Raw genomic sequence first — 17,890 nt, 5'->3', positions numbered from 1 at the left:
CAATATATCAAAAAAAGAAAAGTGGAGCTGCACTGATTTTGAAGGGGCAAGAGAGAGCTGCATACCAGCAACTATGACTATTTACTTCCTTTTTCACCTCCCACTGCATCCTGTGAGTCACATCTGAAAACTCTAGTTACACAGTTGAAAATCACAGCTTCTATGATCAATTAAACTCCTTTAGCATGGCCTTGTAAGTCTTTTGATGATCTGATTTCTAAAGGGCTGCATAAAAACTGGTTAAGAACTAAGCCAGACCTGAGTTTTAGATTGAATTCTGCTACCAACCAGCCATGAAACTTGAGAAAATTACTAAAACTCTAAACCCCAGTTTTGGTTAAATCATCTATAATAGCATCTACTTAATATGTGGTGTGATTACGTGAAATAATACGAGTACTGTAATTAACAGTGCCTAATATATAGTAAGTGATCAATAAATATTAGTACTAAAATACTGTCTCTTCATTGCCCACATCCTCCTTCGCATTTTACCCTACAGCTTACTGAACACTACACCTTGCTTCAAAGCCACTCTTTCCTTTCAAAAGCTCTTCCCAAACCCTGAAATACCCTTTCCCACACTATCAGTCTGGCAAATTACTAGTCATACTTCCTGACTGGCCTTCTCTCAATAGTTACACACTTCTTCCTCTGTACTACTAATATAGCTTATACATTTCTTCTATTATTCCCTGAATTACATTATATTATAATTACCTGTTTATATGTCTAACTCTCTTCCTAGACTGAAGCTTCTAGACAGGGCAATATCATATTTCTCTTTTTATTCCTAAGGCCTAGTCCAGTTCTCGCCTATAGCAAGATTTCAAAAATGTTTTTAAACTTGGAGCTAATATTTATTGAACACCAATACATGCCAGACACTAGGCAAAGAGCTTTATATAAGTTTCATTTTTTTTTAAAGAAATAAATGAAGTGTCAAAGACACAAACAATACTCTGGCTAGAGGTTTTGTCATCAACAGTCCTCAAATCAGCACTCTCCAACAGAAATATAATAATGTTAGTCACATATGTAATCTTAAATTTTCTAGTAGCTACATTTTAAAAAAGAAACAGGTGAAATTAATTTAATGATATTTTATGTAACCCAATATATCCAAAATATTATCATTTTAACATGTAATCAATAAAATATTTAGGAGCATATTTTACATTCCCTTTTCCTTACTAAGTCCTCAAAATTCCACATATATTTTACATATACAGTAAATCTCAACATATTTCAAGTGTTTATTAGTAGTTACATGTGGCTAGTAGCTACTGTATTGGAGAGCAGTCTTAAATCAGGGAAACTTGAGGATGAGAAAAATGTTACAGAAGAAATGAAAAGTGCCAAGAGTTTGGCACTTATGCAGCATGTTTTTAGCCACAGAAAGATACAAAATGGGAAAAGGGACAATTAGGCAGGATTCAGATATCTAATGCTATTCTTTAACTAATTTTTTGGCATTCAATTTAATTTAGTACATATCTATCAGCTACCAATAATGTATCTGGCCCTGCACTTGGGGCTGGAAACAAATGAGACCCCACTGCCTGCCTTCATGGACTCGAATGCTTCCTCAAATCAATGGAGAAGACAAGTCTCTAAAAAAAATAACTAAAATATACAATCTGTTACCAGAAAGGTACATATAAAATGTGACTGGAACAAAGATAAGAGAATATGCTTCTTATTCTTATATTATGCAAAATGTGAAAAGTGTTCCATTCTCTACTCTTCAGTTAGTGTCAAAACTGAGGTCATACATAATTCAGTGATATACATTTGCTCTTTGCAGCTCTGGTCCCTCCTTCTGAAATTACAAAATGGTTATTTCTACTGCTCTATCATAACAATGGCTGTTTTTATAAGAGATAAGCAATAACTAGGTAAAACAGTGCTTTCTTTGGCTAAAATACCCGCTTAAATTAGACATGAGATCCAAAAAACATTTCTAGCTTACCATTTAAGTTGCATTTTTCATCATAATCAAATCAACTAATTAGCCAAGAATTGATGAGGTGGCATATATTAAGATGCTTCATAACTAAATTTTCCATAGTATATCTGGCAAAATTAGTTACCTCTGAGAGAGAAGCATCGACCTTGGAAGAAATTTTCAGGTCTAGCCATGGCTGGTAGTTTTCAAGTAGCAAGGAAGGCCTAAAGAAAATCATACAATTAAACTGCTTGAAATCCAAATTGTAATTGGAAGGATCAACAAATAGAAAATGTTTAACTCACCTATGTCGTTTACATTTCACTTTACCACAAACAGCACAGCTACGACCTTGAGGAAATAATTCTTGAAGTCCTAACTGCTAAAAAAGGAAAATGGGGGAAGGGGAGATTTGTCTTTACATATTATCTTTACTAAAGAGAATCAATTTTTCAAAAGTTTGTTATACAATGTATGAATTCAAAAGACTTTTTTATTGTCTGCTTTAATACAGAAACCATTCTTTGTAATTAATATTTGCCAAATTAAAGTGACAACAGAGAAAAAAATGCCTGATGAAATGCTTTTTACAACAGTGGTCCCCAACCTTTTTGGCACCAGGGAACAGTGCTCTTATGAGAATTTAATGCCTAATGATCTAAGGTGTAGCTGAGGCCGTGATGATAGCACTGGGGAGTGGCTGCAAATACAGATGAAGCTTCCCTCGCTCATCAGCCATTCACCTCCTGCCATGAGGCCAGTTCCTAACAGGCCGCGGGCTGGTACTGTTCTACAGCCCAAGGTTTGGGGACCCGTGCTACCTAAGCCAAATTTCCAAGCTTACAATTCAATTTTCTCACTCGCTTATAGAAAGAAAATTCAATCTATATTTTAAAATACTCTATTGCAAAAGTATATTTAAAAAACTATTTTCTATTTCTCCAAAACCTTGAATTCAATGAGGGAGAAGATATGTGACAACTAATAAAGTTATGAGCACCACTTTGAGCTGTGTTTCTTCAAGTAGAAATACCAACAAATCTGGGATGAGGGACCGCATCAACTTGAAGAATTATCAAATAAGACTTCAAGATATCCCACAAAATCCTGATCTACACACTAGGGTCTTTGCCTACCATAGATTCAAATGCTATCATGGTTATCTAATTTCAAAAGTACATATTATTTTGGTTAAGCAAATTGCCTAATTATTTCTCTGTCTCTGTGGAGCAAAGAGACAGTTAGCAAATGAACAGTGTTAACCTAGAGTTCCCTAATTGTACCTGTGCTACAGGATCACCTGGAAAGCTTTTAACAAGTATTGATCGCAAAGCCCTAACCTAAAATTATGCAATCAAAATCTGGTAGTGAGGCCCAGGAATCTAGTTTTAAAGACTCCCCAGGTGATTCTACTGTAAAACCAACTTTCAGAACCGCTGTTTTAATTTATTGTCTCCATAGTTAATAGGCAGTTAAGAGGACACTCTAAAATTGTGGATCCCAAACTTCCAAGAATTTCGTACTTTCTTTTTATAGCTCCTTCTATGGGAACTGCAGACCTCAAAAACATAAACATTTGTAAATTTCACTTTGAAAATGTTCTGATGTCTTCCATTATTAAATAGCAGATGAATTTTTAAAAATAATCACTGCTTTAACATGCTTTCAATAATAATATCAAACAGCATAGGGTCCATACATACTGACTTTTAAAAATAATAACAAGTATTACCTTGGGTTTGTATTTTATTGTGAAGAATATATTTGGTAAGAGAGAATCAGGTCCTAATGAGCAGTAGAATGTGACAACTCCAGCAACAAATGACCAGAAGATCATTAAAACATGAAGATACCTTAAAAATAAATTAAAATTTTATTAGAACCAAAAAAACATAAACTTGTCCCTTCATTGATTTAACAAGTATTTATTAAGCACCTACTATATCAGACTGAAGCAATTTCTCCAATCATGATTTTCTGTAATATATTTATTAATTATAAGAATCTTTGAATGTATGCTATCAAAAGAACATTTCACTTAAAGCACAAGAAAGTATACTTCATAAGGTATACAAACGTCTAGTATGTTGTACAACTGAAACTAATATAATATTGTGTTATAAATGTAATTCAAAAATAAATTTTAAAAATACATAAAATGGAGGAAAAGCTTGAAAAATAAAGTATAAGGAAGTATAAATTCTCACTATTTCATAACTTGGTACATAGGTTGTCATGTTTAACTAACCTATAACTACATTCTTCCAGAATACCTTCTAATGATACTGTACTAGTCATACCTCACCAAAATTCTGGTTATTTTTCATTAAATTAAAAAAAAATTTACTGAGTGCCTATTTCATGCTACACAGTACGAGGCTCTGGGGATATAGTAGGAAACAGCAGTGCTGTGGTCTCTATTTGCATGGAAAACACTGTCTGGTAGGTGTAACAGAAGTCAATGAATGCAATATAGTGTGATCATGTGTCCTATATTATGGCAGAGAAAAGTACGCATGACCTAAAAACACCTCAGGCAGAATACACAACCACACTTTGAAAGGACAGAAAAGCTGTCCTTTTTTCAGAAAAAGCATTGTCTGTGAAAAAAAAGAATGAGTAAGAGAAAAACAAAAGAGGACAGCTTAGAGTAATGAGGGATTGGGGACAAGGTAGGGGAATTCAAATGAGAGAACTAAGTGGGCTAAGATCTGAGCACAGTTACAAGGAAGAAGTGGCTCTGAGATAAATCTAAACAAACCAAGCCGAAGTCAGATGATATAGTGTCATATAAGTCATATTAAGATGTCTCAATACAAGCAGTCCTCACATTCTGCATAAATTTGGACCCTGAAATTTAGCATATCCAAAGAGAACGGATACTTATAAAATCCTTATAAAATACTTATAAAATCAAGTGTGGACCCCGAGAAAGAAAAGAAAATTCTGATATGCATAAATTTCAGTTACCATGATTTTATGAAACACTAGCCCCCCAACAACACAGTTCAAATTCCAATGACTATATTATGTTTAACCGTGAATAAATATATGAAGTACAAACTTTGGTACTAGCTTTTCAGTGCACGAGTCACTACAGAGTGAGAAGAGAATAAGGCCAGTCCACAGAGAGGAGGAGGAAAAGGGAGGTGAAGAAAGTATTGGCAGTATTTCAAATCCTGGTTCTATGTGTTTCTGAGGCCCAAGCTACACTCAATCTTCTTCTGTACTTACATAACCTTCCAATGATTTCCCTCTTTCCCAAACCTAATGTAGAGTTTCTGTCATTTACCAAGAGTCACGAGTAATACCCAGGAGACAATGAAGAGTTTTAAGAATATTTTAAGAATTTTCAAGTATCATTAGATTGTATAATCAGAAGACCACTCTGGCTGCAATATGGAGAACAGCTTAAATTGGAAAAACACAGAAAGCTGCTGAAAGTCATTTAAGAGAGTTAAAGGATGGCTTGCTTGTACTAGGGAAGAGAGCTACAAATAAAAAGAAGCTGATTGTTTTGTGATATGTAGGGAAGAATTAAGAGGATTGCATAGTTGATTAGATGTGAGCAGAAGGTTGAAGTAAAAAATCCGTTCTCTTTGGATATGCTAAATTTCAGGGTCCAAGCAGAAATGTTCCATAAGCAGCTAACTACTGGGTAGTTTAAGTCTCTGCAGAGAATATTGTCTAAGGATAAAGATTTGGGAATTATCAACATAAAGATCACTGAAGTCATGGAGAAAAAAAAATGGCATGACCTAGGGAGAAGCTGCAGAGTGAAAAAAGAAGGGAATATAAGACATTTAAGAAATAAGCAGAGCAAGAGAAATCTAGAAACAAATATGTTAATTATAAGAGTTGGGAGGAAAACTAACGGACAAGCCATAAAGGCTGTCAAGGTTAAAAAAAAAAAAAAAAAAGGAAAATTGGGAGAGAGAGGATAAAGAAATACGTCAAGCAGGGGATGAAGCAGTTAACAGAATCAAATACTTATAAAATCAAGTGTGGACCCGAGAAAGAAAAGACCTACTGTGAGAAGGGTTCTGGTTGCTAACTGAGCTCAAATTTATTCCCCATGCTTTTTTTTTTTTAACATAACATCTGGTCTTCCTAGGTGGTCTCCCATCCAAGTACTAAGCAGATCTGACCCTGCTTAGCTTCCGAGATCAGACGAGATTGGGCATGTTCAGGGTGGCATGGCCATAGACTTAGGCTCAAATTTAAAAGCAGAGCCTAGAAGCTGTTTTTAAACAGGGGTCTGTCATGCAAATAGCAGTTCAGGGAGAATTCTGCACTGACTGGCTGCTTCCCACACTGAACTGCCTCCCTGCACTGTGTTCTTGATATCTGAGCCAGCCCTTATAAAGGACTTCCTGGAATTGTATTTCAACCAACAGGAGGTTTTCCCTGTCCAATTGGAGCTGCACAGCTATAAACCCCCATCTTCACCAACCAATTAGAGTGGCTCCATTCTGACCAATCAGGACAGTGACCTTTGAACCAATCACACTACGAAGATCTGGAGTCCTCATTTGCGTGAGGATGGACCAACCAAAGATTCTGTCTATATAATCTGCTGCTCCCTGCTGGCTCGCAGAGCACTTTTCCCTTTCTACTGTAGACAGCGTTTCCTTGGCTGGAGCTGAAACACTGAAGACAAAATACTGACGTCTCACTGGAGCAGAGAAGACCAGGTAGAGAAGAGCAGACAGAGCAGGGCAGAGTGGAATAGACTAGAGTAGAGCAGAGAAGAGCTGACATGCTGTCTCTTAACTGAGCTAATAGTGTTATCACTATTAAGCTGTCCTCACAGCCATGCTGTATCACAATTGATCTATTTGCACTGAATATAGTTTCCCTCCTCACCACACCCCAAATTGGGGATTCCTGTTGGTGTTGAATTGGCGCCAAGGATCACTGGTTGACAAAAGAGACAGACTGAGAAGTGTCCATTAGCTTTTGCAACAAGAGGCACTGATGAACTAGCTAAAGCAATTTTAGTAGAATGGCAAAGGAATGCAATGGAATGAATAGTGAGATGGAAGTGTGGAAGTGGTCAATGTGGATATTCTCCTTTTAAAGGAAAGAAGAGCTAAGGTGGTAGCTGGAGGGGGGAAATGAGGGAAGGTGGTCAGTAAAACCTGATCACATTTAAATGTTGATTGGAGAGAAGAGAGAAAGAGGTAGAGAACAGATAAATTGAGTGGATAATATCCTAGAGAAGGTAAGAGTAGTTGGGTTTCAGAGACTAACAGAAGAAATAGTCCTAAAAGGGCAGGACATCTTTTCCCCAATACCACAGAGAAAGAATAGATGGATAAGAATACAATGAAGCCTGTAGATCTAATAACAAGAATTAAAAGCCACATGATAGCCTTTAAGTGAAACAGGAGATGCTGAGAGTAAAGGGCAAAGGTGGCATGATCAGAAGTTATAGAGGACTGGGGAAGTTCTGAAACAGCTTCTGGGGAGAACTAAAGAGAAGGGTATCCTAGGGAACTGCTGGGCAGTATTAAGGCTAAAGAGTTAAATTTACAGGTGTGGGATTTTCTCTAGCAGTATTCAGTAATCAGGAATACAAACACTAAAAAGCATCACTAATCCAAGATTTGGATTTTGTCAGACAGTGGAATAGAATGGAAGGGAGGTAAAGATACTGGCAATAAAGTGGCTGAAGTAATGGACCATGGAATCCAGACTAGACTGACTCTAAACTGCATAGAAAAGTGACAGCAGAAGAGGGAAGAGTTAGGAGGCTAAGAAGTCAAGAAGCAGGTACAATGTGACTAGCTGAAAGAATCAGACACTGGTCAGCAAGTAGGATATGTGATTTTTAAGATTTCAGAGGTATAGGTCTTTTTGGTGATGAAAGAGGACTGTATAGTGATCTAAATGGGAGGCTAAAGAGGAGTCACCTCGAGACAGACTAAAGCAGGGGTCCTCAACCCCAAGGCGACTGACCACTACTGGTCTGTGGCCTGTTAGGAACTGGGCCACACAAGAGTGAGCAGCGGGAGAGCGAACAAAGCTTCATCCGTATTTGCAGCTGCTCCCCTGCGCTAGCATCACCTCCTTGGCTCCACCTCAGACCATCAGGCATTAGATTCTCATAGGAGCATCAGTCCCTAGTGCCAAAAAGGCTGGACTAGAATATTTGATGGGTTACTCACACAAGCACTGAAGTCACCTAGAATGATGGCAATATATAAAATGGAGAGAAAGTCTATAAACTGGAGGCCAAAATATTCTCTAAATGAGTACAAGTGACTTGTAGATTGATATGAGAAAACAGACAGAAGGCATATGTTTCAAAGAGTAAGAGACTTCGGCTTCCTTGACAGAATAACTGGTACCAGACTTGCCTTCCCACCACAAACAATTATAATACTGGACAAAGCATATAAGCAGTGGACAAAAAGCAGGACAGGACTGTAATCTCAAAGGGAAGAGAAGCACACAAGTGAGTTTCTCGTCCATCCCAGTCTCTGACTAGGGAAAGTTTTTCAAGTGTATCATGGAATAGTAAGAGTCACAGAAGATACCGTGAAGACCTGGGAGTGCAGAATTGGGGATACAGTACCAAGTAGTAAGAAGAGAGAAGTTTGATGATTAGAGGAGTTTATAAATTGCCGACAGTGACCAAGTAAGTACAGAAGCTATGAAACAAAGGCCGAAGCACCCAACCAGATGAAATTGCCACCACTCCCAGGCTCTCAGAGCAATTTTATACTTGAAGAACTTTTGACTGCATACCTCTTATTAAATGTTCTCATACAACACTTAAAAACATAAACATGGTTGCCACCCACTCAAAAAACCTCCATAGCTTAATGTTGCCTACAGAATGAAATAGAAAACCCTTAAATGTTTATGGCCCCTTTCAATCTAGTCCCAGCTCACATTTATACTTTATACCTGTATTTCTTCCCATTCCTTTATACAAAGATTCAATCTAATCGAAACAGTATATACTTGACATCAAGCCTTAAAAAAAACCCTTAAGTCTGGAAGTTAACTCAGATTACAGAGCTATTCACAGAGAAAATAATAAAATTCGTGTCCCCAGTCACTTACTGAAAATCATTCTGAGCCAGACAGATATGACTCAGAATTCTTAATTTTTAGGATTCTTGTTATGTAGTACATATTTTATATATCACACCCCCAATGAGGTCTGATGCAGTACTCTATAGTCAGATATTAATATTTCTGTAGTAAAACATGAATAAGTCAGAAATAAATACTATAAATAATCTCATGTCTGTTCAGGTCAGGTTTTGTCATCAAATGTAATTGGTGCCAAATTCAGGGAAAAGTTACTTCTTCAGAGCTTTTTAATTTCAGAATTACAGATTAGGAATTGCAGACCTGTATTTAGACTGAATGACAACAAACACTACAATGCAATATGCGTGGGCTATTACTAAGGCAAGCAATAACTAAGAAATCATTTAAGAAGGAACTCTATAGCTCTAAACGAATTAACCCTGTGGTTCTCAACTAAGGGTGATTTTGCTCCCAGGGTACATTTGGTAGTATATGGAGACATTTTTGATTGTCACAAACGTGAGGAGGGGAAGGGGAAAGTGCACTACTGACATCAAATGGCTAGAGGCCAAGGCTGCTGCTAAGTATCCTATAATGCACAGGACAGCCCCCCACAACAAAGAATTATCTGACCCAAATTATCAATCGTGCTGAGGTTGAGAAATCCTGCATTAACCAGAGACAAAGAAATACTGAAAACCAACAAGCTAAGCATTCAGAAAGTTGGGAGAAAATAAAACAAATTCAAACGCACAAAAAGGAAGGAAACAGTAAAGAGTAGAACATAAATCAACAAAGTAGACAACAATGACAAGAGATAATAAAATATAAGTTGTTTCTTTGGAAAAATTAATAAAATAAGCAAAGTTCTGACTGGAAACCACTGGAAGTTACTAGGTCAGCAGCAGTCTAAACACGGATAATTAAGAGAAAAGAATAAGTATTTATCCTACTTTTCCAATTTGAGCTGCCCTTCATTGTAACTAAATATACCTACTGCATGGAGTAAAGCAATTCTATTAGAAAAAAAAGAATTCAGATTTAAAACTACAGAAGGAATAAAAGAATGAGAAAATATAATGTTGAAATCTATAATGAGGTAACTGATTCACAGAATGAGTGGTAAAATGAAAAGAAAGTTTTGGTTTTTAGAAAATTTTTTTGATACTTTACTTTGAAAGGCCATCGGCTATCACTACCCGAATCTGTGAAAAGCAAGGCTACTCCATCTTATGTGGAGTTATCCTCTGATGAGCTATAACAGGATATGTACACCATCACTTAAGTATTCTTGTACCCCCTTAAAAAAATCTAAACCTAACTTAGCCTATAGATAGATCTAACTATGTCTACAAAAAAAAATATATGACAGTGAGGATAAAAATAAGACACAATAAAGAAACCATCAGCAAAATCCATAGTGTGAATAAATGATACGGTTTCTTCAACAAGTCAATGGCAGGGGGAGGGGGGCGTGCGGGGAGCAAGTAAGGAGGAATGTTCCAGATCAGGGTTGACAAACTATGGCTTGTGAGACAAATGCCACCTGCTTTGGTACAGCCTTCAAGCTAAGAAATGTTTTTACATTTTAAAAGCATTCTTTTAAAAAAGGATGTGGAGCAGACCCAATATAGGCCCCAAAGTCTAAAATATTTACTATCTTACACTACAGAAAAAATTTGCCAACTCTTGTTCTAGATTATGAGATGTACAAAAGCTTAGGAAATGTAACAATCACATACAGTGAGTGGGCCTAGTTTGGATCCTGATTACAACAAATGCACTATAAATTTTTACACAATGAGGAAACTTTGATTATGTACTGGTTATTAGATGATATCAACCAATTGCTAATTTCATATGGTTATGGTTTTGTGTTGAAGTGTTTTTTAAAAAGGAGGAAGATTAGATTTTTTTTAAATATTCGAAATATTGATGGTTGTTGAAGCTGAGTGATAGGTGCTTGGAGGTTCCTTGCACTCTTTTTTCCATATATGTTTAGAAATTTCTAAAATCAAAAGTTAATAAAAAATACAAAGATTTAGCAAGAGAGATAAAGGAATAAAAAAGAACATAAATATACAAAATACAGAATGAAAAAAATAAGAATAGCTATAACTGAAATGAAGAGTAAGATTATGAACAACTACACGTTCATAAATTGGACAACCTATATGACAAATTTTTTTAAAAAGACAAAAATGCTAGAAATTAGTAAGTGAAGAACTAGATATCCTGAATAGAGCAATTATCATCAAAGGAATTAAAACATAATAAGAGACCTGACTGTAAAAAAAAAGGCCCCTTGCCTAAATGGTTTTACCAAACTTTCATGAAACAGATAATCCCTATCTTATACAGAGAGCTTTGGAAAAGAAAAATGAGAAAAGATTGCTAATTTAAAAGGACTAATACAATTTTAATACCCAAATCAGATGAAGACAATATAAGAAAATCATTAGGTCTACTTTACTTATGAATATAGATAGGAAGTACTAAGTAAAATATTAACTAAAACTAGCAGTATATCATAAAATAAATAATACATCATAAGGCATATTTTTTTTAACAGTTCAATATCTTTAAATCTATGCCATCATGGACTAAAGGAGAAAAAATCAAAACAATGAAGACTTTTGACTTAACTACTAGTTTCAGAGAACCCAGACGGAACATGTCCAAAAACACTACAGGGATGCAATCAGCAAAGCCAGACTGTGGAAAACTCTATAGAACAAATGGCCCAGTTTCTTCAACAAATACACTGCAAAGTTAAAAAAAAAAAAAAAATAGTGGGTGGAGAGGAGAGGCAACTTTCAGATTAAAAAATCATATTTAGATCTTAATTTGACTAACTTAAAAAGCTGTTCATAAATAAGATACATTACAGACAAACTAGTGGATAGACAGACACATAATAAAGCATGTGTAAATAAAGCAAAACATTAACAGTAAAATCTAGGCAGTAAATAATTGGTCATCTACTATAAATTTCAACATTGCTATATGTTTAAAAATTTTCATCATAAAGTGTTGGGGGGGCAGTTCTAACAAATTCAGGTAAATCTGAACATTGAATGGATATTTAAAGATGTTAAGAAATTAGTTGTTTTTAAATATGAAATAGTATTGTGGTTATGTAAGAAAAAAGAACTTATCTATTAGAGATGCATAATGAAACATTTAACGTTTATAGATAAAATATGTATCATGTGGGATTTGCTTCAAAATAATTGGGGTGGGAATATTTGACTGATCTGATCATTTCTGAAGCTGAGTGATAAGTACTTACAGGTTTCATTATACCATTCTATTTTTATTTTGTATTTATTGAAATTTTTCAAAACAAAGTTTTTTAAATTAAAAAACATTCAAAGGACATAAGAGCAATAATGAATGTATGGAGAGAGATTTCTGTACATGGATGAAACCATTAAGTATAGTAAAGATATCAATCCTACCCAGATTTACAAATTAAATAAAACTGCAGTACTAAATATGATTGCAAATTCTATGACACTACTCTGCACATTAAAACCAGAAGCCTAATTTCCTTCCCAGTGAATGGGGGTTAGCCTTACTCACTCATTTCTAACCAAGAGAATGTGGCAGAAGTCTAACTTCCAAAGTTAGGTCATAAAAAGGGTAAGGCTTCCACCAGGCTCTTTCTCAAGATGTTCACTTTTATAACCCAGCACCATGTTGGGGAATAAAGCCACATACAAAGACCATAGGTATATGTTCTTGCCTATAGCCCAGGTATGATCACAGCCAACAACCAGTATCAACTGATACACTTATGAATGAGCAAACCAACAGATTATTCTAGCCTCCTAATTACATGGTGCCCAACTGATGCACAGTGAACAGAGACTAGCTGTACCCATCAACTCCTGGCCAAACTGCATTTCTGTGAACAAATTAATGTTGCTGTTGCCTTAAATCACTAAATTTGTGGATGATCTGTTATGTGACAATATATAAACAAAACAGAAACCACAATCAAAAGTCCAACTTAATCTTTTAAGAAATCATTCATTCTAAAATGTATAGTGAAAATAAAGATTCAAAAAGAACTGCTAGAAAAGATGGGCCAAGAGGGAAAATTTGTCCTAGTAGATGTAAAAACATACTACAAAACTATAATACTACTGTTTTTTAAAAATCTGATACTGTTGTTGTCTAAAACTGGACCAAAAAAAAAAAAAATAGAACTTAGAGTGAAAGACCCATGAAATTTGGGAACAAAATATATGACTTTCTAGCGTCTAATTGTCTGGATTCAAATCCTGGCTATGACACAATGCAAATTACTTAACCTCTCTGACTCCTGTTTGGTCCTGCACGAAATAGGGCAACAATAATTCCTAACTCACAGGGTTGTTATGATGACTAAATAAGTCCATAAAAGTGCTAAAAACCCATCACATACTAAGTGTATGTAAGCCAGTTGTGGTAATTTAAAAAATAATAATAACAAAACACAAAACACATTAAAAAGCAGGCACCATATATAGAAGCCTATATTCACAGAATAATCTCAGTTTATATAATAAAATTATAAACTGCAAGTGAAAGTGATTAGAATGTTAACAACAGTAGTCATCTCTGGCGAATTTATGAATGATTTTTAGCATCTTCTTTATATTTGTATTTCCTGAATTCTTTAGTTTATATAAATTAATGTTATGTAGAAAATTATTAATAATAGGTATTCTTAATAATGTCTTTTTAATGTAATTTTTACAAAAACCTGAGTTTCTGAATCAGAATGACCTACATTAGAATCCCATTCTGCTACTTAGCATCGATGAGCCTGAGTAAGTTATTTAACAACTCTAAACTTCAGTTTGCTCATTTGTAAAATGGAGCTAACAACCATCAAGGAATTGCAAATTAAAACTACAATGAGCTACCACTATACACTCACTAAAATGGCTAAATTAAACCTACAAATAATATCAAACAGAACTGTCATACATTTTTGGAAGGAGTATAAATTATAACCACTCTGGAAAACTGGCAGTATCTACTTAAGTCAAACAAATACATACACTGTAACTAAGCATTTCTATTCAAGAGCATATACCCAAAAGAAATAAGTACATATGTCCGTCGAAAGAAATATATGTAAAAAATATATAAGAACATTCACAGCAGCATTATTCATAGCAACCAAAAAGTGTAAACAACTAGACTGCTCTTTAACAAGTAGGATGGAAAAACAAAGTGTGGCATATTCCCAATGGAATACTACACAATAACAAAAGGGGAAAAATTACTGATATAAGTAACAATATGGATACATCTCAAAAGAAGAGTTGAGAGAAAGAAACCAGATACAAAAAGACCATATGATTCCATTTACATGAAATTCAAAAACAAGCAAAATTGATATATGGTGACTGAGAAAAGTTATTAACAAAAGAGCCTACTGGGGTGCTAGAAATATTTTTATATCTTGATCTGGGTGGTTACATGGAGAGCCACATTTAAAAATTCACAGAACTAATCAATTAGGTGTTATGCACTTTTCTCTAAGTTGTATCTCAAAAAAAAAACAAAAACCCTGAGGCTAATAATAGTATCTATCTTACAGTGTTGTGAGGATATATGACAAAAATAATTAACATTTAATGAGAGCACATGCTATATACTGAGCAAAATTCTAAGCACTTTCCACATCTTAACCCACTTAATAATCAAAATAACCATTTAATGTAAGTACTAGTATTATCCCCATTTTAAAGATGAGAGAACTGTGACAGATAAAAGTTAGATCACTTATCTAAAGTCGCATAACTGGTAAATGGAGGAGTCAGAATCGAATTCTTACAGTCAAGCTTCAGATTCAAAATTTTCAATCACAACAATAAACTGCCTCAGTTATAAATGAAAACTCTTAACAGTACTGGGTCCCAACAAAACACTCACAAAGTGTTAACTATTATTACTATTACCAATAATATTGGGATTAACTTAAAATATTCCTTATTCTAACATTCAAATACTCAACACTGATTGGCAAATAAATCTATATAATTGTAACTATGCTCCTAATTTGTCTTAGAAATACTGTAAGGGTGAAATCATAAATAATTTGAAATATATGAAGTATGTTACTCTACTCTATCCACAAATCACTTACAATGGCCAAAAGGTTATATCCATTTATCTTTCCACAGCTAAGATTCATAATCTTAATTCATATTTTTTAAAAAATGCACATGCATATGCTAAATAACACCTTGAAAGAGTTAAAGTTTCAAAACTATAAGAGAAAACTTTCAAAAAAGAGTATTATTCTAAGCTTAACCACAGAGAGGGAAAGCCTCAAATGTTCATACTAACTAGTGGAGATTTTAAGATGAACATTTCTTTTCAAGTTATTTGTAAAAACTAACTGGTGAAACGCCTGAGTAGAAATCAATTATTGAAAGTGCATAGTGAGCATATCTTCCCATTTCTTCTATTTCCATTTTTATGCCCCAAATGTTTTTTATATATTATATATATGTACTTTTTTAAAATTTATAAATAGATGTGCCTAGCATTTTTCCATTCCCAGAAGGAACCATGTTTTCTTGGATAATAATCTTCCAAAGATAGTCTAAACATACATAAGCATTCATGTTTGTATGTACATGTGAATCCACACTTAAAAATCACACAATACACAGAAAATACACTATATACACTGTTCTACACCTTCCAAAAACTTTTTCCTAAAAAAAAAAAAAAGAAGAAAAAAAAGCGCATCTACCCATTCTTTTAGTCAAGACTAATGTTAAAATCACTTTTGCTGATTACAACAGTAACAAATAGAAAATACCAACAAATGCATGCAAAAGCAATTTCGGTCAGAACTCCAACTATTCAAAGATAACCGTCAAGTGTTATTTCCTTCTTTCTTTGTATAATACAGATAAGGATACAGGATATGGATCATATGGCATACAAATCAGAAAGTATTCTAGCACTTCTTAACAACATAGACCACTATGTTTAAGTAGACAACCTCAGAAATCTAGTTCAATCTGTTCCTATATCGTTGTCCTTCCTACCCTGGAGACCTAAAATGACCCAACTCTCAAAGGAGATAGGTAAATCCCTGGAAAAAAACTTAATAATCACATAAAGTATGCATGTCTTTCATACTAAACCTGTTAGTCTAGCTTGGAATACCTTACAGATGACAAAAAGCAAATAATTACTTAATAATTAGTTTACACTCTGTTATGGACTCCACTTCCATACCCCTACAGACATCTTACCATCACAATCAAAGCACATTTTCCAGTAATATATCTATCAATCGCTATTTAAGCTTAATATTATATAAACCCACAATAAACTAATGAGAAAGCAAAGTGGCTGGGGAAGAAACCCAAATTCAACAGTCACAAAAAATGGTTAACCTTAGGGCAAAATTAAGTTACCAAATTCCTTGCGACTGCCTTCCCGTCCCTATCCTTGGGGATTAACAACCTCAACAGAGAGTAAGGATGGTTGCATGTTCACAACATTAGAAAAAAACATCATGCCGATGCTGTTGCCGACAACTGTCTCAGACTTAATTCCGCCAAAAGAAAATCTGGAAATAATTTTAAAGGAAAAATTCTCCTCTACTGTCTATTTCAATGCTACCATTTATAGAAACAACGAAATGAAGGAAATCTACAAGTTTAGCTCAGGGGCAGAACCTTCCGATTTCAAAATGTCAACTGAATTTACCAATTTTAACTTTCAGTCTTCCCTTTAAGATTATAGCGATGTTCAGACGGGCACTAATTTGCTTTCTGACTTCTGTTCAACAAATCTTTCTGGTCATCCGTTTAACCATAAACACTGCAGGACAGCTGCAACTGTAAGGCTGTGTGCTGTATGTGCCCGTGTGTATGTGCGGTGTGAGAGCCAGGAGAGTCTGCCTAAAACCGCGACTGCGAAAGGACTTTGAACGCTCCTACCCCGTCAGCTGACTAGAACGCCCTGATCGGTCTCAAATTGGTCCGGACATAGAGATTTCACGTCTTTGAAGAACAATGATGATGGAGGGCCAGGTTTTAAGAAGTGGATGAAAAGGTAAGAATCGCTGCCGGCTGGCTTAGGGAGACGAGGCCTGAAGAAAGGCGGCACTTGGATCCGACCCCCCGCCCCAGCCGCACTTCCGGACTCCGACGCTCGGTCGAGCTCCCCGAGGCCGCTCTCCGCAGAGGCCTCGTAGGCGGCCCCAAGTCCCCCAGCTTCGCAGCCCGGGCGGCATCCACAAAGGGAAGCAACATGGGTTTTGCGACCGGGGTTTCGGAAAGAGGCCGCCCGCCGCCGGGCTGACTCAGCGCTGCGGCGTTACCTGTTGAGGAGCAAGGAGGCGGCGCTAAGGCAGAGCAGCAGGAAGCAGAACAGTGGGTACTGGCGGCAGATCTCGCGTCCCACGTCTAGCCTCAGCCGCTGCTTCAGCTTCTCCCCCATCGTCCGCACCCAAGGCGCCATCTCTGCTGGCGTGTCCGAAGCTGTGCTACCGACTGAGGCTGAGATCGAGGCGACCCCCATAAACTTCCCGCGTCTCCGCCCCGCCGGCCTGCCGGCCCGCCGGCCGACTCACACAGCCGCCCACCGGCGGACTGTTCGCTGGGTGCAGACGCCCAAAGCCCCGCCCTAGGCCCCCGCCGCGCGTGCGCGGCCGTGGGCCAGGGGCTGGTCGCACGACGTCCCCGAGGTCATCACCCCGCGCAACACCCCTGGCGTCCAGCCGCTCCTCCCTCCCAGCTGGAGCGGCGCGCCGGGCTTCGGTGCTGGATCCTGCTCCACCAGCGACCCACCTTTTTCGGAAATCCGGGGAAAGCTGCAGCACTCAGTAACAGCCTGTATTACGGAGGAGAGAGAGAGAGAGAGAGA

General features: G+C 36.4%; 1 protein-coding gene and 1 pseudogene across 8 annotated transcripts in view; both read right to left on the bottom strand.

Annotated features, from left to right (window-relative positions):
- The window catches only part of SNX14 (sorting nexin 14), a 62,112-nt gene extending 44,457 nt beyond the window's left edge, over positions 1-17,655 (bottom strand). For 2 of the 8 annotated variants that reach the window (XM_039853259.1, XM_039853260.1), the window contains exons 1-4: positions 17,346-17,643; positions 3,681-3,801; positions 2,254-2,330; positions 2,094-2,172 (exon numbers count right to left, since the gene is read on the bottom strand). In XM_039853259.1, coding sequence (XP_039709193.1) covers positions 2,094-2,172; positions 2,254-2,330; positions 3,681-3,801; positions 17,346-17,545 — 477 coding nt within the window. In that variant the 5' untranslated portion in view covers positions 17,546-17,643. Of the gene's footprint in view, positions 1-2,093; positions 2,173-2,253; positions 2,331-3,680; positions 3,803-16,962; positions 17,148-17,345 lie in introns of those variants that run through there. The other 6 variants (XM_039853258.1, XM_039853261.1, XM_039853262.1 and 3 more) reach the window with 5 other exon arrangements.
- LOC120595215 (uncharacterized) lies at positions 6,038-6,156 on the bottom strand (annotated as a pseudogene).
- Positions 17,656-17,890: the final 235 nt, after the last annotated feature.

The sequence above is a fragment of the Pteropus medius genome, unplaced genomic scaffold (assembly GCF_902729225.1).
Source record: "Pteropus medius unplaced genomic scaffold, Ma_sr-lr_union100, whole genome shotgun sequence".
Taxonomy (NCBI): Eukaryota; Metazoa; Chordata; class Mammalia; order Chiroptera; family Pteropodidae; genus Pteropus; species Pteropus medius.
Note: the sequence above shows the minus strand (reverse complement) of the source record. Positions and strands in the feature narration are given on the sequence as shown.